The sequence below is a fragment of the Apium graveolens genome, chromosome 8 (genome assembly GCF_009905375.1).
Source record: "Apium graveolens cultivar Ventura chromosome 8, ASM990537v1, whole genome shotgun sequence".
In the NCBI taxonomy this organism is placed as follows: Eukaryota; Viridiplantae; Streptophyta; class Magnoliopsida; order Apiales; family Apiaceae; genus Apium; species Apium graveolens.
Window position 1 is genome coordinate 61,697,794 of NC_133654.1, and position 24,064 is coordinate 61,721,857.

Below are 24,064 nucleotides of genomic sequence, written 5' to 3' on the forward strand. Positions count from 1 at the left end.
GTCCCTCCCTCTTTTGTTCTGTGTCCCTGGTTGGGGACTATTTTCAATAGCTGCATCCTTTTGGGAGGATGCAACTAGGGATGGTTTGACTCATTTTGAACCACCACAGTCTTGTGAGAAACTGTGGCTTGGCTGGCTAGGGTACCACTCACCTCTCCCACCTTATCCTGGGGGTTTCTTGATGTTCGCCCCTCCCCTCACCACTCACACCCTGTTCACTCCCTTCAGGGTTTATGGTAGTTGTTACAACTGTTGTCTTTTGAGAAACGACAGAGGTAGTTTTCTTTGACTTGTGTTTTAGAATTTTAGGTTTGGTGGCTTTGGTAGGAATCTGCTGGGACAAAGACACAGATTCCATTGCCACACTAGAAGGCAAAGAAACAATGGGGTTGGAAGAGGTAGGAGTTGCAGAAGTATTTACCTCACTTACATGAGGTGCATTTATTATTGGTAAATATACCAATGGCACCTGGCTGTTGAAGTTAATTCTCAAAAGGTCTGCAAGGACCCTTTTCTCTTGTGCCCAACATTTGAGTTTATTGCTCTCATTAGTTATGACCAAATCTTCAGCAACATGGTTAGCCAATAACATAAAGAATCTAGCATAGTAGATGTTATGAGGTCTATTAGCTTTGTTACCTAACCTGGAACTATGGCTGTCAAACGGATAATTCGGATACGGATCTGCCTATATCCGGATCCGGATCCGAATCCGAAAATCCGTATCCGTATCCGAATCCAAAAATATTTAAAGAATAATATCCGAATCCAGATCCGACGGATACTATCCGAATACGGATAATATCCGGATCCGAATCCGATTTTCAATCAGATTTTTTTATTTTATATTAAAAATTAAAAAAATTGAAAAAATTATAGTTAAAAATAAAAATTCATTTTTAAAAATTAAAATAAGTGATAAAGTGATTTAATTATATTTTAATTTTTTAAAATTAATTTTATTTTTCTTTTAAATATAATCGTTATCTTTAAATTGTTGAACTCAAATAATTTTTTTCAATATGCCTATAAAATTGTATAAACATAATATTTAATATATATATGTGTGTGTGTATACACATAAACACACTATAAATTTAATATAATATATTTTTAAATTATTTAAATATTTAAATATAAAATATATTTATTCGGATTCGGATATTATCGGATACGAATATGCCTATATCTGTATTCGTATCCGCAATCATTGGATTCGAATACGGATAATATCCGCTTTGTGTCGGATACGGATAATATCCGCTTTATTTCGTATACGAATGCGGATTTTTCGGATGAATATCGGATTTTTCGAATTTTTTTGACAGCCCTACCTGAAATCTAATTCTAGCATGTCATAGTTGCTAAAATTAAAGTACCTATCAGAAACTAGCATATAGAGCATATTAACAAGAGATGAAGTTATGACATCAAAATTGCTAATCTTCCCAGAGAACACCTTGATACAGGCATCTCCAAGAAAACTCCATTCTTTCCTAAGGCCCTTTCTTCTAATGCTCCCTAAACTAGCAGAATCAAAAGAATAGCCTATGGAATCTAACATAGCAGATACATCATTATCAGTGTGTGGTGTCATGACATTATTCTCAAGTAGCTTAAAGCAAGACTGTATATCATCATAGTTAATACAGTAATCCTTACTTTTGAAAGAGAAAGCAATGGTCATATCTGTGGAGTTGAACTCTGCAGTTGTCCAAATCTCCTCAATTACCTCACAATAGATAGTTGGGGCTTCCAGCATTGCATAGCTTAGTTTGCAGTTCTTGATGAAGTTCATCATCTTGTGATAATCTGAGTGGGCTTTATTCTTTTCCAACAAAGCTACAAAATTGTTCTTTTCATAAACAAAGCCAGACTGAGACATAATCTTGACTACTGGTGCCATTGTTGTGAGTAGAGGTTGCAGAGAAAAGATTGAGAGTTTCGGGAGAGAAAGAGAGTAAAAATTGCAAGAAAGCGTAAAGTGAAAATAAGAATTCAATGGGCTTTTATACTTTCTCGAATTAAAACATAAATAAAATGATTAAATGATTCTTTTAAGTAAATTACAGCCGTTTGAGAACAAAGAAAACTGTAAAAATTCTGAAAGCTGCCTTTAATACAAATACATACAACTGTGTATATATGTATCAATGGTTAAGTAAACGAATCAACGGCTGTGACTCACTTAAAGTAACTGATGTGACACTTCAACGGATGAGGTAAATAGTTATCCACTGAAGATTAACACTGTTTTTATCCGTTGAAGGATAAAATTACCAGAAATGTATTTGTCTTTCAACGGATAATAAACATCCGTTGATAGAACAATTTTGGCTTTCAATGGATAGGGAATATCCATTGATAGAATAAACTTTACTTAAAGCCAACTTTGTTCTTGCCACAAATTCATTTCAGGCTTCAAAGCAGATTATAATGAAGACATGAGTTTATGAATAATTAAGCATACCTAGCTCACTTACTAATCTTGTGAATGTTGATTCATCAAGTGGCTTGGTAAATATGTCTGCAATCTGCTTTTCACTTGGAACAAAATGAAGTTCCACTGTACTTTTCATCACATGTTCCCTTATGAAGTGGTACTTGATGTCAATGTGCTTGGTTTTTGAGTGCTGCACTGGATTTTCAGTAATGGCAATGGCACTTGTGTTGTCACAGAATATAGGAATTTTGTCAACAGTTAGTCCATAGTCAAATAGTTGATTCCTCATCCACAGTATCTGTGCACAGTAACTACCAGCAGCAATGTACTCAGCTTCAGCTGTTGATGTTAAAACAGAATTTTGCTTCTTGCTGAACCATGACACAAGCTTATTCCCTAGAAATTGACAGGTGCCAGTTGTGCTTTTCCTATCTATTTTGCAACCTGCATAATCTGCATCTGAGTAGCCAATTAGATCAAAACCAGACTCTCTAGGGTACCAAATTCCTAGATTTGGAGTCCCTTTGAGATATCTGAAAATCCTTTTAATAGCCACTAAGTGAGACTCTTTAGGGTCAGCTTGAAATCTAGCACAGAGACATGTAGAAAACATTATATTAGGTCTACTAGCAGTTAAATATAAAAGTGAGCCAACCATGCCTCTATAACTTGAAATGTCTACAGACTTTTCAGCCTTGTTTAATTCAAGCTTGGTGGCAGTGGTCATGGGAGTTTTTGCAGATGAACAATCCATTAAGTCAAACTTCTTTAAAAGATCATAAATATATTTAGCTTGACTAATGAAAATTCCACCACTAACTTGTTTAACTTTTAAACCAAGAAAATAAGTTAGCTCTCCCATCATGCTCATTTCATATTTACTTTGCATTAACTTAGCAAACTTGTTACAAAGCTTATCATCTGTAGAACCAAATATAATATCATCTACATAAATTTGAACAAGTATTGTAGAGCCATTAACATTTCTAAAGAAAAGAGTTTTGTCAACAGTACCTCTTGTGAAGTGATTATCTAGAAGAAATTTTGACAAAGTCTCATACCAGGCTCTAGGTTCTTGCTTTAGTCCATAGAGTGCTTTCAACAGATAATACACATAGTCTGGAAAATTTGGATCTTCAAATCCTGGAGGTTGGCTTACATAAACTTCTTCCTCCAATTCCCCATTCAGAAATGCACTCTTGACATCCATTTGATAGACCTTGAAATTGGCATGGGCTGCATAGGCTAGAAAGATTCTGATGGTTTCAAGTCTGGCAACTGGAGCAAATGTCTCATCAAAATCTATTCCCTCTTGTTGAGAATAGCCTTTAGCAACCAATCTTGCTTTATTCATTATGATAATGCCATTTTCATCCATCTTGTTTATGAATACCCATTTTGTGTCATTAGAACTCTTGTTCTTTGGCTTGGGTACCAGCTTCCATACTTTGTTCCTTTCAAACTGGTTTAGCTCCTCTTGCATTGCTAAAATCCAATCTGGATCCAATAGAGCTTCTTCCACTCTCTTAGGTTCCTCCTATGATAGAAAGCTACTATACAGACATTCATCTTGAGTAGCCCTTCTAGTTTGCACTTTAGATGTAGCATCACCAATGATCAGTTCAAAAGGGTGATTCTTGGTCCATTTTCTTTGAGGTGGTAGATTAGCTCTAGATGAGGTTGCCTCAGTATTGTCATGATGTGAGATAGAATGTTGATTGGTTGAAACTCCCCCTGAGTTGCTGATCCTTTGAAAGGAATTGGGAGTTCTATCAACTGATGAAGTGAAATGATTATCCGTTGACAGACTGTGATCAACGGATGCTTCATTAAGAACTTCAACGAATGATACACTTTGCCTTTCAACGGATGCTGCATTGCTTCTATCAACGGAAGCTGAATTATGACTTTCAACGGATGCAGCATCCTGTGCATTATCCAAAGGCAGATTTTGAATTCTTTTCGAGATGCCTTCTCCATCATTCTCATCTTCACTATCATCACAATATATTTCAATGTTGTCAAATTTGAGTCCTTCATGATGTCCCTCATCTGTTAGTCCATCAATCTTTTTATCATCAAACACAACATGCACAGATTCCATGACAATGTTGGTTCTTAGATTGTAGACTCTATATGATTTTCCAGAAGAATAACCAACAAATATTCCTTCATCAGCCTTTGCATCAAACTTCCCATTGTGATCAGGTTGATTCCTTAGAATATAACATTTGCAACCAAAGACATGCAGAAAGTTTAAAGTTGGTTTTCTTCTCTTGAACAATTGATAGGGAGTCATGCCTTTTGCCTGATTAATTAGAGAAATATTCTGAGTGTAACATGCACAGTTAACAGCCTCAGCCCAAAAGTATGTTGGGAGTTTTGACTCTTAAAGCATTGTTCTTGCAGCTTCAATTAGTGATCTGTTCTTCCTTTCCACCACACCATTCTGTTGTGGAGTCCTTAGAGCTGAGAACTCATGCATGATCCCATTTTCTTCACAGAACAACTTCATGGTTATATTCTTGAACTCAGTTCCATTGTCACTCCTAATATTCCTTACTTTGAAATCTGGATGATTGTTGACTTGCTTGATATGATTGATAATGATTTCACTAGCTTCATCCTTTGATCCAAGGAAATAAGCCCATGAAAACTTTGAGAAATCATCTACAATCACTAGGCAATATCTTTTCCTTGAAATTGACAATACATTGACTGTCCAAAAAGATCCATGTGTAGCAGTTGTAATGGTTCATCAATTGCTGATTCAAGCTTCTTACTGAATGATGTTTTCTTTTGCTTTCCTTTCTGACAAGCATCACACAATCCATCCCTTGTGAATTCCACTAGAGGGATTCCTCTAACTAAGTCCTTTTTGACTAGATCATTCATCGTCTTGAAATTCAAATGGGACAGCTTCTTGTGCCATAGCCAACTTTCATCTGGACTTGCTTTGCTGAGAAGACAAGTAATTGATTCTGAATCTGTAGAGTTGAAGTCAGCTAAGTACACATTCCCTTTTCTAACTCCAGTTAGAACCACTTTGTTGTCCTTCTTACTTGTGACAACACAGGCTTCAGAATTGAAGAAAACAGTATTCCCTCTGTCACATAGTTGACTGATGCTCAATAGATTGTGTTTGAGACCATCAACTAATGCAACTTCATCAATGATGACATTTTCTTTTGAAATCAAGCCATATCCCATAGTGAACCCTTTGCTGTCATCTCCAAAGGTTATGCTAGGGCCAGCTCTCTCCTTAAACTCTGTGAGCAGGGTGAAATCTCCTGTCATGTGTCTTGAACAACCACTGTCCAAGTACCATAGATTCCTTCTTTTTCCCTGCACACAACAAAATCAATCAAGTTGATTTTGGTACCCAAGTTTCCTTGGGTCCAACCTTGTTAGTCTTTTTCCTAGACTTCATTCCTCCTGCATCTTTTGACTTAGGTAACTTTGGGTCAACCTTGGTCTCAGATGTAGTTGGTTGAAGTGTAGGGTTAGTCACAGAATCATTTAGCACATTTGGTTGAATTTGATAAGGCATGGATTGTGCAAACATATTATTCCACATAGGCATGTTGTATGGCATCTGAGGCATACTAAATGCAGTAAAATAAGGATTATTAACATATGGCATGTTTGCAAAATGTGCATGAGGATTCTGATGAGACATAACAGGCATAGCATGCAGAGGTGACATAGACATGTTAGGCATGGAGGGAGTTAAAGGCATGGGAGCATTCTTAACAGATTTGCAGTTATCAGATAGATGATTAACACTTTTACAATGCACACAGCTTTTTCTAGGAGCATACTTATCAGGTGTGTAATTGTTGTGTTTGTTAATCCCTACCTTTCCATTTCTATTAGATTTTCTTTTAGTTTCCTTTTTATCCTCGACCAACTTAAGCCTATTTTTCAACTGATCTAAAGTCATGTGTCCTATATTCACCTTACTGGCATCTTTGGATGTGCTAGCTCCTTCTTTGACAAAGTTCTTGAAAGTTGAACCAACCTTCTTATTGAGATTTTTCTTTTTAGAATTACTTGCCTGTTTTAATTGATGAGCCTTCAACGGATGCTCTTTTTCTTCCTTCAACGGATAACTTTCATCATCCGTTGATTCCACATCCGTTGACAATCCATCAATTAATTCTAACTCCTTTTTGTTTTTCTTCCAGGCATTCTCACAGAATGATTCAATTCCCTGAACCTTGACAATCTGAGCACTAACATCCCTAGATGTTTTCCAGGCCTTGATTACTTCTTGCTCACTTTCTAATTATTTGGAAAGAATTTCTACTTTCTTAACAGCTTCTTCTAGTTCACTTTCAACAGTCAAGCATTTAATTTTAATCTTTTCAAGCTCAATTACCTGATCCTCTAACACAACATTCCTATCACTTAAAAACACATTATTATCTTTGATTCTTGTGTTTTCTTTAGCCAGTGATTTAAGGGAAACACGCAAATGATATAATTCATCGGACATATCATTTATGGCTTCATTGCATTCAATCTTAGAAAGCTGAGAGAGATCAGTAGTAATTACCTGGTTGCTTGATGAACTAGTTTCATTTTCATCAGAATTAGCCATCAGGGCTAGGTTGACATATTCCATATCATCATATTTATTGACTTCATCTGGTGCCCAATCATCTTGAGTCAGAAAAGCTCTTTCCTTTTGTTTGAGCAAATCAAAATACTTCTTTTTGTAATCAACTTGCTCAAATTTCTTCTTATCAGAGGTTGGCTTCCTGCACTCATTTTAAAGTGTCCACTAATGCCACAGTTATAACATTTGAACTTAGATTTGTCCACCATGTTTTTGTTTGACTTAGTGAATTTTGTATTTTTCCTGAATTTCATATTTGCAAACCTCCTGGACAGAAATGCCAGATGTTCATCAACATCATCAGAGTCATCTTGACTGGAATTGTCTTCATCCTCAGCTACTTGCTCCTTTCTCTTACTTGATTCTGATTTGCTTGTGCCAATTTTGAGACTTAGCATTGTCTTTTCCTCATTCCTGACTTCAATTTTCTCATTGTCAGCTACAAGTGCAACTGATCCTCCTTTTCTCTTTCCCTTTTCCAACAGCTCATCTTGCTCCATCTCAAGTTCATAGGTCTTCAAAATTCCATATAATCTTTCAAGTGTGAAGTCCTTATAATCTTGAGAATTTATTAGAGAAACGGTCATAGGCTTCCATTCCTTTGGTAGAGACCTCAGAAATTTTAAATTAGAGTCCTTGACTTGGTACACTCTGCCATACAGCTTCAATCCATTCAACAGTTTCTGAAATCTGTTGAAGGTATCATTCAATGATTCTCCTTCTTTAAAATGAAAATATTCATACTGTTGAATGAGAAGCTGCATTTTGTTTTCTCTAACTTGCTCAATACCTTCACAGTTAAGTTGCACAGTATCCCAAATTTCCTTAGCAGTTTGGCTATTAATGACATTGTCAAACATATCTTGATCTAGGCCATTAAACAGAATGTTCATGGCTTTCTTGTCCTTGTGAACCTCTTCAATATCTTCAACAGTCCATTCTGCTTTTGGCTTGGGAATAGACTGTCCAATAACAACTGTTGCAGTAGCAGCTGTGGCCACCTTGTGAGGGATGTGAGGACCATTTTCAATGCAGTTGATGTAGCTTTCATCTTGAGAGAGAAGATGTAAATGTATCTTCACTTTCCAGTGATGATAGTTATCTCTTTCCAGGATTGGAATCTTTACACCAATATCCTTCTTACTCATGATGTTAGCAGAATAGATCTTTAAACTCTTTGTATGTTAAGAGCTAGCTCTGATACCAATTGTTATTCCCAGTGGACTAACAATGAGATTTACAGAAGGGGGGTTGAATGTAAATCTCAAAACTTTTTCAAGTTTTGAGCAGTTTCTAAGGCTAAGTGTTTTAGTGAGCAAATGTGTGTGAATTGGTTGAAGCTAATACAGACAGATATATATTCAAACACAAATGTAAAGAATACAAAGAACTTAAAAACTTTTCTGGTGGATTTGTAGTTCCACCAGAGATGTGTTATTTCAGAAAATCTGTGATTCAGAAAATCTGTGATTAAAAAAATCAAATCACAGCTGCGTCCTAGTACAAACTAGATGATTTTCTCTCTGGATTTTTCTAAACAGCTCTGGAAAATTCACCATCTAATTACTAGCAGCTACTTGGTTTATATATCACCAAGTTTACAAGTGAAGACAAAACTGTAAAATACAATTAAAAGATTCTTCACATGTTTCTTCTTCATTTCTATATCCAATGCAATTTAGGTTTAGCTGTGAATCTTTGAATACTTCCTTGTTTGCACCAGAATGGAAATGCTGCATTTTCTTGATTCCTCCTAGAGGCTGCCACATTCCAGTTTGTCTTTGTCAACCCATGTGCCTCTGTCAGCTTATGAATTGTCACTATCAACTGCTATTGAACTAAGCATCCGTTGAAGCTTTCATCCGTTGATGACTTTATCCGTTGAAGCTTTATCCGTTGATGCATTAGCAGTTGAAGCTTTATCTATACTCATCCGTTGATGGATGTTATCCGTTGAAGCTTTAGAGACATCCGTTGAAGCTTTGTTTCTCATCCGTTGAAGGCCTTTAATATCAGTTGATACTATTTCACTTATACAAAATTACAAGGCATGAAATATTTACAATTAGCCCTCCTATTTGCATATCCACTAGTATTCAACATGACTGATAATTTCCCACAACATCTAAGAATCTCTTCTATATATAATAGGAGAACAAGGGGATAAATTGATGAGATTAAAAAGTCTCATTGAAATGACTAATTTATCCCTGTATTTTAAATTTATATAAAAAATGTTGTTGGGAGGAATTGAACCTGAGTCATCAGGTTCGCAAGCATATCACCTTACCACTACGCTACACTGTTACTTAAATTTTTTATCATACAGATAATATGTGAGTGTCGTATAACGACAATTTATTTAACTTTAAACATGTTTACTAATATATTTGTAGAGTTAGTTTTAAACAATTGAATTTGAGATATAAAGTTAAGTACAATATATAAACAGATCATTACCTTATTTATTAAATAATTTAGTTTGAAAAGTATGTCTCATATATTTTTAATATATATATTTTTTTAAAAAATAAATTGTACATATAATTAATTTTTTAATATGTTAAAAAAAAATACACTTATATAAATAATATATATATATATATATGTACTACATATTTAGATAAGTTATAATTAGCGTATTTCGATTTATTTCCAATTTAAAATTAAAATTTGACCCATTTTTCAAAAAATACTCGAAATCTGACTAAATGGTCTGCCCGTAAATACCATGTCACTACATAGGTTTAATTTGAATTACGAGTTTGACGAGAAAATCTTACCAATAAAATTAATATCTTTGGGATCTTTAAGAATCAAGTCAATTGATTTATGTATCAAAATTAGCAGCTTTAAAATTAGAATTTTACCTATTTTGAAAAATACTCGCAATTTGAATACATGATCCGACCAAAAATACATCATCACTGTCTAGATCTAATAAATTTAAATTACGAGCTCGACGAGAATATCTTACCAATGAGGATAAATTTTATAATATCTTATATTAATAAAAATTAATATTTTTGAGCTCTTTATACGATCAAGTCAATTGATATTATGTATCAAAATTACTAATTTTATACTATTTTACTTGTAGAACATATATGGACTCTCGTAATGAACTAAAAACAAGGACTCTCATATATATATATATAATTAACAATAATAAATTTACAAAAAAATATTTAGTGTTGGAAAATATTGTACAGATTTTTTAAATTATTTGAAAAAAGGTTAAAACTATAATGTATAGTACTATTTGATTTAATCCATGTTATGCTATCTAAATAAAATAATTAATATTAGTCGATATTTTGAAAGGATTAACAAGTTCAACTATGTAATATTTTAAAAAAAATCATCAAATTGATATATTTAAGTTTGGAAAAATATACAATATTATAAAGTTACTATAAAAGAAATATTAGTATCATAAATGAAAGAAATTTTAAAATGATTTGAATGATGATATTAGTACATTTATCTTCAGATTCTTGAAGAAAGAAAACTTGTGAATATCAGTAGTTAGTCTTGACGATATATGAATTAATTTTTATATCAGATCCATGATTCATGCTCTGTTGAGTAAAAATAGATGTTATTTTATTTTCAGTGCTACCACGACTACGATATATAAATAATAGTAATTTATTTATTATATAATTATAATTTTTGAATAATCATAAATACATGTTATTTGAGTAATTTACTGAATAACAATTAGATATATAAATGACCAAGATATCTAGAATATAAATAAACGAGATCAACATAATTTACTCAGAAATATAATAAATAATAATTTACATACATAAACACACATGTGACTTTATCTTAACAAATATTAAAAAATTCAATTTTAATGTTGTATTTGAGAGTTATTGATATATATACTATAAGAAAATAACACAAGTCTTTTATGTTCTGAAAATAAGAATGATCAATTTAATTTAAGTTTTTTATCAATGTGTTAAAAACTAAATAGATTATGTCAATTTTAATTTATGAATTGACAAAAATCTGATATCTTATAAAATTAATTTTGTATAATGGAGATATTTAAAAGCTAAATACATGGCCGAGATCAACTTTAGTTAGTGAATTGAGACATTAGCAATTAGCAATGATATTAAATTAACATAAACGTTGAATTAAATAAATAATATTTTTCTTAAAAAAACTTATATTAATTGAACTGTAAATTCTACTTTATTGAATATTACGATTGTAGTTCTTGACCACTTTAATTATACATTACTGATCCTTTTAAATTAAGGAAGATAATTATAAATTAGTAATGATTTTAGTAATAAAATAAATCATTACTCTAGGTTTATTTGACCAAAACTCAAAAATTTACTCGACTCTATAATATACATACATGTTAATTTTTAGTTTCTTTTTATAAACATATTGACAATATTTGATGGATTAACTATAATTTTTTTCTTTTACACATACAGTACAGTGACTACTCTATTTGTATTTATTTAATAAATACAAATTACACGACACAAATAAGAAAATAAGTATTATAGTTAATGAGATATCTTTAAAAACGTTATGAACGTTATTAATGTTTTACATGAAATCATACACATTAATAGATACTAACTTGTATTTGATATGTTTTAGACGTTATACAATATTTATCAATAAGAAAACGATTAAAAAATTTTACTAATATAATTGTATGATGTACAAAAAAATCTAGAAAATGACTCGTGCCTCGTACGGGTTATTATGATAGTTACAACTTAAATACAGAGAATGAAATGTGCTACTATACTAAACTTATTTCTAAGTAAAGCTACTCCTTCAACAAATAGCCAAAATGGTCTTATCCATTGAGGCTACTAACACTAGATTTCTACTTAAATGTTTTGTTTAACTTATCATCAAACTAATACACATATTCCTAACACTACTTAACAATTAAGCTCAAATCATGCTTATCATTCAAATTACTACTCATCCATCCAAACCATCTCAAAACTTCAACATTCAAACTTATTACTAAAGGGTGTGAAGATTTATACCTTTCTTGGAGGGTGGAAAGTTACTAGGGAGCCTCAAAGAACCTTGATTTATCCTTATATAACCTTGATCTTGCAAATGAAATCAAGAAACACAAAGTTATTATTTGAAAACACTATTCACCCTAATCTTTGATGAATTAATTAGCTATGAATCCATTTGAATCAAGAGCTTAAAATCATACCAAAGCTAAGTTATGAAATGTAGAATCCATAAAAATAAACCATGGAATTTATGCTTGAGTGGAGCTTGGACTTTGAATTTTTCTTCCTTGCTTTTTCCTTGAAAGCCGAGAGCAAAGATGAAAATGGGGAGAAGAAATGCTTCTTGCTTGGTTGCCTAGGTATTTGTGTGATGATTTTTGTTTTGTTTCTTTGTTTATGGCTTGGCTAATTTTTTGGATTTAACATGGTAACTTTTGCATGGCCAAGAATCAACCAACAACACACTTCCTTTTGTCATGCTTAGGTCATCATTCTTATGTCATCACATTGCCACATGTCTTCTCCTTGTAGTGCGATGACATCATCATCCACTAACCTCTTTGATTAACCCCTAATTTCTTGGCTAATGACCGTTTATCTGTTATACGGTTCGCTTAACTTTCGTTCTCGTTTATCGTTTGAGGGATCATACCCGGGATCTTATTACTTGGGTTCCCCTAAACCTTTCTCAATATTTTATATTCCTTTTATGATCCTCCCTTATAATCCTTGAATTTAAATCCTTTTAATCATGTTACCTTATACTCAATTCTTTCTGTATCCGGTGGATTTTCGGGAAAAATCAAAATATTCGAATTTGGATTCTGACGATCTTTACATACACTTATTTACTTTATGAAATACTAATACGATCTTAGAATTTCCATAACAGTACTCCTATATAGTGTGGTCTGATAATTTTCCTTAATCAGCATCATCAGCAAAAGTTACTATTCATCCGTGTTTCAAAAATTCCAAAAAAATTGGGGTTATTACACCATACCTATGATCAATGAGATGTGATCATCAGTCAACAAACATACTAGTCTTAATTATTATTGTCCCCTATAATAATACTAGACTAGGGTCCTTTAGGAATATTGATATTATTCTCATAATCTCAATTTTAAGTCACGTACTTAGAAATATAGAATTACATATCATATTACAAGGACATTTATTAATCTATCATTTATATCGTAGTAAATTAAGAATTAATAAATTATAAAAGGAATAATCCATAGAATATAAATATTAATAATCTAAATGTCTTAAACTAAAACAATACAGTGTTGTCTCTAGGGCACAAACACTAACAGGCCCTTGATCTTGTATTCTTCAAGCTGTTTTTGTAAACTTTCCAATTTAATAATGAATTATTTGTTGACTGATAATATTGAATATTGAATTTGTCTTTATTCTGAATTTTGTGATAGTTTGTCGAGATCTCTTTTATTCTGTAGAGACGTCACAAATCAATAAGTATAATGACTTATCGATATCTTGAGTTCTCTACATGTGTCTTTGACTTGTTGAGATCTCCGGTTCTTTATATGTAGAATGACTTGTCGATATCTCCAGTTCTTTACATAGACTTTTGACTTATCGATATCTCTAGTTCTCTACATGAAGATTTGGTTTGTCGATATCTCTAGATCTCTATATGAAAAAATGACTTGTTGATATCTCCAATTCTCTACATGTTCTTTTTGACTTGTCAATATCTGAGATCTCTACATGCATATTGACTTATCGATATCTCTTGGAACTTCTTTACATGTCATTTTGGACTTTTCGACAGACTTCTCGATATCTCTTAATCCATGAATTGTTGATACCTGATCTAGAACATTTTTCCTAGAACAACATTATTCAAATCCAAGCTGCCACACTTCTCTTTAAGGCATGATCAGAAATTGATCTTCTTCCAAAGTTTATTCCTTAACATGAAGAATGTTCAAAGAAAAATCCTCCAGTCTAATCCGCTTAACATTTTTACAGACTTACGAAATATAATTACAGAATACAAATTTAGAATATCATACAACTTATCCTTAGGGTTGTCAAAATGATTTAGTCTTGTTATGTACAGGCATGTTTTGCACAACACCTACAATATTGGCTCATACCTCTCCTTTCGAGTTCTCCACTTAGTGGCTTCGGCCATCTGAAGTCCTTATCCTTCTCTATCTCTAACAAGATTTGGACCCTTGGAGCATTTAACCTTGCCTAATTTGTGATCCTTGGTCCTTGATTCATATTGGAAGTAGAGTCGGAGTTCTTGCCAGTTCGAAGATAATTGTCCTTGGCATCGTACTCCTCAACGTTTTTCTCTTCTTGTTGTCCAAGTTCTTAGTACTCATCACAAAAGTTTTCATGTTTTCCCCAGCCTTGATGTACTTTCCAGCTCTCTCTTGGAGTTGTAGCATGCTTTCAAGTGCACGCTTGACCAATGACATCTTGAAGAGCTCATTCTTAGTTCCTTGCTACATAGATATCATAGCTACTTCATCACCTAGATCTGGGATTTTAAAGGCCACCTTTGTAAATTGGTTTAGATATTCCCCCGAGGATTCCTTCGCCCTTTTATCGAGATTCATGAGAGACGTTGAACTTTTTTCGTGCACTCTCCCACTGATGAGTTGTTTGGTGAAAGGTAGATTGAGATCTTTGAATGATCCAATCAAGTTTGGGGATAGACAAATGTACCACCTCTGTGTTATGCCCCCGAAGTTTGGGGAAACGCCATGCACTTGAGAGCATCGTGCACCGTTATAACAATATGTATTTGAGAACATCCTTACGTGGTTGGTCAGATCACTGGTTCCATTATACGCCTTGATAGGACACATCTCGAACTTCTTTGAGAGATGATCACTCATTGGCATCAAATAATTGGGATCAACCCCGGGAAGGTCTATCTTCCTCCTCCATAAATTATCTTTTAAATCAACTATCGGGGAATCGACCCTTGGGGATTCAGGCCCACAGATCCTTGAAACCTATTGAGTTTATTGCTCATTTTTTATTCTTTAAACATTAGCTCCGCGTACCAATATTCATATTTCATCATTCAAATCTTTTAGTCCTTGAGGCATATCGAGGCTTAGGATATCCTCTTACTTATGGTGTTGTCTTCTTCAGTTGTTCGTTCCTTCCATTTACATAATCTGGAGTTCTCTCTTTTCATATGCAGGCCTCAAATTTAAATATATTCACCTCCTTATAAGGGAGAACTCACGTCCCACTCACGGGATCCCGTCTTTTAAATTCTTATTCCTAGAGAGTTCGACCCTTAAACAAAGTTATGTGTGGACTACTTTCCAATAATGGTGGTTAAGAGATTTAGTTCTTCATTGGAACTGATAATTTGAGTCGCGGCTAGTGATCTTGACCGCCTCACGACTCCAAATCTTGTTGGAGTACTGGATGTGTGCTTCATGAGCACAAATCCTCTCCTCTATGATTTGGGGATTCATCCCTTCATGTCTTCGAGCCTAAAAATATCTTTTAGACAACGGGTTATCTACTCGGTCACCTTCATCTTTGTGCGGCCTCCTTCATGAGGTGATCTCTTCATCAGGTGAACAATCACTGTTCTCGGTACATGAGCCAGAAAAATTACGATTTCTTTCATGAATGGGGCTCAACCCTCGTAAATATGGGTTCCCCTACGTGTGATTAATTATCGATCCTGTGCTTCCCCTAACTTTTGGATATATCGGCATCTTATAAAGCGGGTTAGTGGTGGCTGGAATCACAGCCATAGACATCTGAAATCCAGGTGCGCGGGGAGTTAATGGGAGCATGCACCATCTGCAATTGAGATTTCGCTCCTTGCCTTTCATTAGGTGGGGGATTCGTCCCTTAAGTTGATGTTTGGGACGCATGGATCTCCATTCCTGAAAGTTTGTCCCCTTGAGTGTTGAGGGTGGAATACGGTGGATCTTGAGTGCTCCGTATGTTTGTCATGGTTGTTGCCTTCTTCCCACAGGCACCGCCAAATGTTATGTATAAAAAATTAGGTTATATTTATTACGCGTATTTAATTTTAGGGTTCTTGAGCTCAAGGACTTTAATGGCTGCGCTTGTATTTGGTGACTTAAAACTATCCTCACAAAATACTTACGTATCTTTGTGTATTTAGAGAATCAAACCAATATGTATTTCTGAACGGAGAGTCTCCGTCTTTGATTGGACATTGGAGTCCTGAAACGTAGTAAGGAGATTCTTGTTGGTTTAGGTGCCTTGGAGGCTACTTTTCATGGTGTTATATCCTTAATTAGATACTTCTAACGAGTTGTTAATTTACCCTATTTATTAGTTACAAAATTAATAAATAATCAGGGGTTTCAGGCATCATTAATTGAGCTTAGTCATTAGATCATATCATGTCTAATTAATGCAACATTAGTTATGTTTCTAGGCTCATTTTTGGCCCATATCATAAGCAAAACATGATTTCACTTGGTCGGTTGATTAACACCTTTCCTGAAAAGTACGTTTACACTTTTGAAAACAAAATTTAACCAAAAATACTTTTATTAAAAAATTAAATCATGTATCTAATATAATTACAAATTCTATGAATTATTATTCAACTTAATTTCTAATCGCACTCAACTTCTTTCTTACATGAAAATAGACTTTTCCAAAATTAATTTTAGTAATTCAAATTATAATATAACAAAAATAATTAATAAATCAAAAAAAAAATAAAAAAAACAATATTAAAAAAATACCAAATCATCCACGTACACCACTTTATTCAAAACTCCCACTTTTAAATAGGCTATGTATCGGGGGACTTTTTAAGATTTTAACTATCTAAAATTTTGAATTTTTCAATAATATAATACATACAAAATAATACATAAATATTTTAAATTCATTAATCTCAATAATATATAATAATTATTTTTTATAATTTATTTTTATAAAATAATAAAATTACCAATATTATAATCGGTCTGTGCATCGCACAACTTATTGGCAAGTGATGGTATATATGTATTTGTAAGCTTTTTTGAGGAAGTATTTCTACCTTATAATATTGCATGATATTAAAGTATAATATATTAGTATGGTTTAATAAAAAAATGCAAACAATTCTTTTATATTTAATATACGTAATTTTGCACGTATCTGCTCAAAACTTATATTATAATATGGGATTTTCTATGATGTGCCCAATGACACAAAATAATAACTAACCCATATAAATAGACTCTTCTTATTGGTGGTTGAATAATAAATATTAATGCCTTACATTCATATCAATTTCACTAATAAAATAAAGGGTGAAAGACAAATTTAGCCTATTTTTATACAAAATTGACAAAAATAACCAATTTCTGAAAAGTTGGCCAACTTTAGCCGATGGGATACCCAACTGTCAGTGGAGTATCCACTTTATACAAGATACCCAACTAGCAGTGGAGTATCCCATATATGAAATACCCAACTACTAGTGGAGTATCTTATACAAATTGGGATACCCAACTGACAGTGGAGTATTCAATCGGCCAAAATTGGCCACTTTTTTCAGAATGACTATTTTTGTTAATTTTTTTCTAAAATCGGCTATTTTTGTCATTTTTTCTAAAATAAACCTATTTTATTGGAGTTAGTGACCAATAGGGCACACGTTGTAAAAGAACGTTATAATATCTATATCTAATTGTATGTATTCTTCTTCCACTTCTGCTCAACACTGAGTAGGTCTCTTTAGAGTCATGGTGAAAAAAGCTAAAAATTCTCCAGCTCCTTCTTCCACAGAATCCTCAAGGTGCAATATTTTTCCTATATTTATACTTAATTTTTCTTTTTGCACCCCATTTTTTGTTTTTTCTTGAAAAAATGTAAGCTTTTTCTTGACATTTTTGTTGGTGTAGGAAAATGGTATTGAGAGTGAGGCCACCCCAGAAGCAGAAACAGTTTGAAGATGATGTAATAGAAGAACCCAAATCAGGGAAGAAGCCTAAAAGTGGTGTCAAGAAAAAGGCTGCTAAAATTGATTCTGACAAGCCCAAGAAACCTCCCACTGCTTTTTTCTACTACTTGTATCTCTCCATCTCTCTCTCTCTCTCTCTCTCTCTCCCCCACCGTGTGTGCATAATTGTTTGAGTTTGATCTCTTTGATAAACTTTAGGTGAATGTTTTTTGATTGGCAAATGGCCCCCTTTGAATTTGCTAGTTGAATTGGATGAATTTGTGTTTTTGTATGATAAAGTTTTTAACTTTTTAAACTTGAGTAGCATATTATTTTGTTGCTATTCAAATTGTGTGAATTGTTGTTCTAGGTTGAATAATTTGAGTCTCTGGGCCAGTTTCTGCTCACTAATCAGTTCGGGTGACGTTACAGGATAACCTAAGAATCTCTTGCTTTAAAGGAATTATCTTTAGGGTTCCAGTTTATTGTATAAATGGTAGGCGTTGTAAGAGAAGTATTATTAAAAAAACTGCATTGCTATTGAACATGATTCTTTTACATAATATGAATTATGCATGTTACGAGCCTCCGCTTATCGTTCTCTTCTAGTTTTATTGCTTCAAAAATCCAGTTCATCGTTTCAATCCTCTGAATTGTCGTGGGACATTTTAATAAAGACATGACTTATATTGCTTTACTATAAATGTAATTGACTATTTTGTGCTTGTAGAGAAACCAAATTCACGTACTACTCATTTTCAACCTTATGGACTTCCATGGCCATCTTGATGAGCATAGTTAAGACTCGAGTTGTAAAAATTCATCTAATGACCGAGGTATATACTTCAGATGTGCAATTTGAGAGAAGTGAAGAGAAGACCAAAACATAGTGTATTGGAGATGGATATGTTTGACAAGGTGTTATATATGATGTCGTCTTAGGTAGATATAGCACTGAAGGGTTACAGCCAAGGACAACTAGTTTAAATATCATGTTTATTTAACATTAAACACATATCGAAAGAGCATGTGAATTTGATTGTCAAAACAACTTTCCCTCTCTTCATAGCAGTAGTTGTGGTGGCAGCAATTTACTATTAATCTAGTCTCGACAGGGATATATTGAGATGCCCTTTGGGGAAAGTCTTTGTTTATGCCATATTAAATTGGTTGCAGACTGTTTATTAATCTGCTCGATTTTGAGCAAGCAAGACCCTGCTGAACTATGAGCCTTGTACACTAGGTTAGACCATTATTGACGGGCAATTAAGTTGCCAGGCCATGATTATATGCTGTAAATCATCATATTCTTTGACTTAATAGACATATGAATGTAATGGTTGTTCTACATTGTGTTGTTTTTAAAGTTTTTGAAGAATACTGTAATGTTACACATATGAAAAGGATACATATTTATGATGGCAATTACTTTTTTTTTCCTCAGAAAATGGCTGTTTTTAGGTGAAACAGTTCTCCCAATATATTATAGTCTTGAGATTATTTTCAGGATAAAGCTTTCAATATTGTAAAGTGAAATTTAAAGGCAGATGTTACTCGGTGGAGTTTAATATATTAATACATGTATAATGACCTGACTAAGCTGGCTTGATGATGGTAATAAAGACGTAAGAAGTGATTTTTACACAATTGGACCAACTCTTGAATTTTTTGGGAGGTTTAGTTTCCTATGGCATTATTGTGTCCTGTGGCTCACAGCCCTAGTTGGCCTTGTAAACGTCTTGATGAAACTTAGAAGTGGTTGAAAAAACAATGTAATAAGGTGAATTGTGTATTTCTGAACCCTTTTTATGCTATAGTATTTTGCCTACTGAGTAAAAGATTAACAACGTTGATGTATCCACCTTTAGGCATGTTGTTGAGTAACCAACTCATCTAAACCAACCTTAAGGTGTTAGAGAAATACCCCAATTGGATCATATATTTAACACTCCTCCTCACTCGAAAGCCCATTTATGGGTCGAAGAGTGGAACACCGGCGCCCATTGAATGTTGGGGGTGGCTGGGAATCAAACCTTACTCCTCCCACCAGCCTAAGCTCTGATACCATGTTGAGTAACCAGTTTATCTAAAACCTTAAAGTGTTAGAGCAAGACCCCAATTGGATCATATATTTAACACACTATTGGAGATGTGCAATTTCACACACTATTTACACTTTACCGGGCTCTTCACATCCTATTGGTTGTTAAACATATAATATGATGCCTCCTTGTGTATTCATAAGATCCTAATACTTCGCGAATACTTAATATATAGAAGTTACATGGTCTATCTTATATGGAGCATTGATGTATTGTTTAAATATCTATTTTCATAATAATTCTTTATAAATTGTGTATGCTATTGCTAACTTATTTTGTGTAATCTCGAGATTGAAGTGTGATTTCAGTGTTTGTAATTTTTCTACATTTTGTTTTGAAGCGCTATCGTACCGTGATTGTCTCTTTATCTAACTACTATATGTAATTTTTTAAGGGAGGATTTTCGTAAGGGCTTCCAAGAAGAAAATCCTGAAGTCAAGTCAATGCGTGATGTATGCTCTATAGGCACTTCAGTACTTCATGTTCATTTTTGTCTGACATTTTATCTTCTGCGTAAGTTGTTCCTTTCCCCCACTTTCTGTGAAGATTTAAAATACTTCTGCCGTGCAGGTTGGCAAGGCTTGCGGAGAGAAGTGGAAAACAATGTCTTACGAGGTTTGTGTAATTAAACTCAAGGACTACGTACAATATGACAGATATTTGGTCAATCTTGTTGTTCATTTGGACAGTATGAATTTGTTCAATTATTATATATTTTAACTCAACAAAAGTCGATTGTTATGCCATGTATTAAAGGCATGATTAGTACAACTAGTCATATTGGTGCTCTTGACAAGTCCTCAAAACCTAAATTTAACTGAAAGTTTGTAGTTTTATACATTCTGCTGATTGGAAAATACCAGCTGTGCTGATATTGTGGATCATGTGGTCAATTCTGTCTTTATTTTGAGGGAGGTATACTTTGGGTATTGTAAACCCAATATCTGATGACCTAAATATCTGGCTGACAAATGATATGGTCCTTTCAGATACATAGGTTTTATATCTAAGAGTAAGGTAGGAACTTTGCATTTCTTCCTAAGTCTGAAATGGAAACTTCTTTCAGTATCCAGCTTTTTTCCTTGTTCTCAGTTTTTAAGGGGCATGTTTGGTCTTGTTATTTCTACAAAATCAATATTGATCCCGCCTACTTCCCAGAAGGCAGAGGTTCCCAACAGTTAGGAATACTGATTGGCTTGGTGAGTGTTCATTAGGTCTTTAAGGAGCCTTTTTTATATGACAAAAGTTGGACTAGATTAAGTAATATCACATTTTAAGAAACTGGCTTTCTGGTAAGGTTGGGCTACTTCTCTTGATTCGTTTGAAATTATTTTGTATCCATTTAATATTAATGTGGAAAAATTTACCAAAGAATTAGAAGACTCTCCTGGTAGTGGCTGAAAAAATATATTGATGTTGAATGTATTACATATAATTAGCCAGTCAAAGACGTGGCAGGTGGGTTTTGACCAAGTTTGATGTCTGTTGTAAAAGAAAATGCCTCTATTTTTTCTTAGACTTAAAGTCCACGGCTCCATGGTTTTCATTGAATGATGACACGGTGCCTAGATAACTCTACACTAACCTATTAGTCTATAATAGCATTTACAGTACCGATGTTAGGGCTGATATTTTTTGTGACTGAAGGTATAAATGTTCATTATCCATGTTCTGTCATTTATTTTCTCCAAGAGATTCTTAATATGATCTATTAATCATGTACATGGGAGGTGATTCACAGAATCTAGTCAGCCTTAGTCAACAGAAGCAATTTAATGGAAAATTTTGTAAAGGTTATGGACTATGGAAAACATTAAACTTAGGCCATGCTTTTAGGAGGATGCTTGAACGGATGGTTAAGTGGACACATTATGTAAATAATTGACTGGACACTTATGCAGATAGTTTAGGGGATGTTTAAGCCGATATATGTTACTAATATTTCTTATATATATATGGTAAAAGTTCAGTGTAGTGCCTTAAACTTTATAGTTAGGACCAAGTAGACTCACACTACTCTCAATCGATCAATAACTTCTGTACTGTTTGTTTTATTAGGAAGTTAATTTTACTGAATATGGTTGCTGATAACTAATACAATATTAGTAGATGCTTAGTCACCTATTTAATATTTTATTATTCATTCGAATCATTCATTATTACTTAGTAATGCGGCATATTTAGCTTTAGGTTTATTATTACTCTATTAGTTATAAATATGTGTTATTTTGTAATTAGCAGGAGTACGATTTATAAAAGAAATCCAGTTGATGACTACTCTCTGTCAATTTTTTCCTTAATAATTGGTTAATCAACCTGACCCTTTTAAAATGGTTTTTAATTGATTAGTACAAATCCAAGCGTATAGGTTTTATACTGCTTAAGTTGTTGCATAATTTGTATTCTATAGCAGTCACTATAAGAGGTTTATCATATTTAGTTGATTAGTACAAAACCAAGCGTATAGGTTTAATACTGCTTAAGTTGCTGCATAATTTGTATTCTATATTAGTCACTATAAGAGGTTTATCATATTCGCGCTCTAACAGTGGGTCCATGTTATTCGTGATAACTTGTACAGGCTTATCTGTACATGATATGTGTCCTAGACTCCTAGTCTTAAAACTTGGTTTACAGATAGCCAGTTCATACCTATGTCCAAGTGTTGAGTCTCCGGAACGGATACTCAAAGATTAATTTAATTTGAAACCTAATGTTTCATTTTGCCAAGAATATAAAATTCATGTAGCTGTATATGTTTTGGATGATTTGTACTGTGTAATAAAAGTTCTGTCGTATGGCTATGATTTGAATCTCCTGGAACAGGAAAAAGTCCAGTACTATGATATAGCTACGGAGAAACGGGCAGAGTTTGATAGGGCAATGGTAGACTATATAAAGCGAAAGGTATTCTCTAGTGAATTTTCCCTCTATTTCCTTGCCCACTTTAATCTGTATGTATTCTTTTGTTAATTATATTCCCTTTAACTCCTGTAGGAAAGCGGGGAAGATACAAAGCCCAAGGACTCGGACTCGGAGTATGACGAATGATTGTGCAACTTATGTTAATTGTATATGCTACAAGACAAAACAGTTAGGAACTTTGGTAGTAGGCTGTATATGAATGCATGGTACACGTTGAATGTGATGACCGTTGGAACTCCATGTCTGTAATATGTGTCCATTCGTTACTGCTTAGGAAATTTAATCAGTTATGTTTGTTTTTCTGTTCACATTGTGAATTGGTGATGCCAATTGCAATTGGAGTTATTTTTAATACAACTTCTGGTTTCTACAAGAGATTCCATTTTCCTGATTTATTTACAGGCCTCAACCGCAATTTACGTACATAACAGCTAATTTACAATGTTGTGTAGGAATAAATAAAATTAATACTGGCATTCCCATTGATTAAAAGTTTACATTTCACACGAAGATGGGAAACACAGATCACAGATCCCTTGGCCATTAACAAAAGACCAGGTCTTCCTGCATATAACAGACATATCACTTGGAAATTCTTAGTAACTATAAACATAATTTTTCAGAGCACCGATAATTATAGTATTTAACATAATTTAAGACTATTGTCATAACCAACATCTTCCGGATAAGCTGAGAAATGTTCAAAACAGAGGTCATTAACCTCAACATTGTAGATATTATCGACTTTACCTTCTCCTTGTAGTAGTATATGCCTTCCTTTGTTTTGAACTCGCCCCATAATTTATCTCAACCTTGACTGTGTCCATCAAATTTATATAAAATTAATCAAGAAACAAAATGAACTTGGCAAAAATAAAAAAAAAACAAAATGAAATGACCCTGTCAAATAATAATGAGATAATGCAATTTTACTACTTAAATTCCGTTTGTTTGCTGTAAAATATTTTTCAGAAGCTGAACACTCAGAGCATGCAAGAGACCTTGCACACAAAATAA

General features: G+C 33.5%; 1 protein-coding gene across 1 annotated transcript; it reads left to right on the plus strand.

Moving 5' to 3' along the window:
* Positions 1-17,742: 17,742 nt before the first annotated feature.
* LOC141678207 (high mobility group B protein 14) lies at positions 17,743-23,442 on the plus strand. Its single transcript, XM_074484475.1, has 6 exons — positions 17,743-17,876; positions 17,983-18,150; positions 20,517-20,574; positions 20,693-20,737; positions 22,949-23,029; positions 23,120-23,442. The coding sequence occupies exons 1-6, from the start codon at positions 17,824-17,826 to the stop codon at positions 23,171-23,173; spliced, it is 459 nt and encodes a 152-aa protein (XP_074340576.1). The 5' UTR covers positions 17,743-17,823; the 3' UTR covers positions 23,174-23,442.
* Positions 23,443-24,064: the final 622 nt, after the last annotated feature.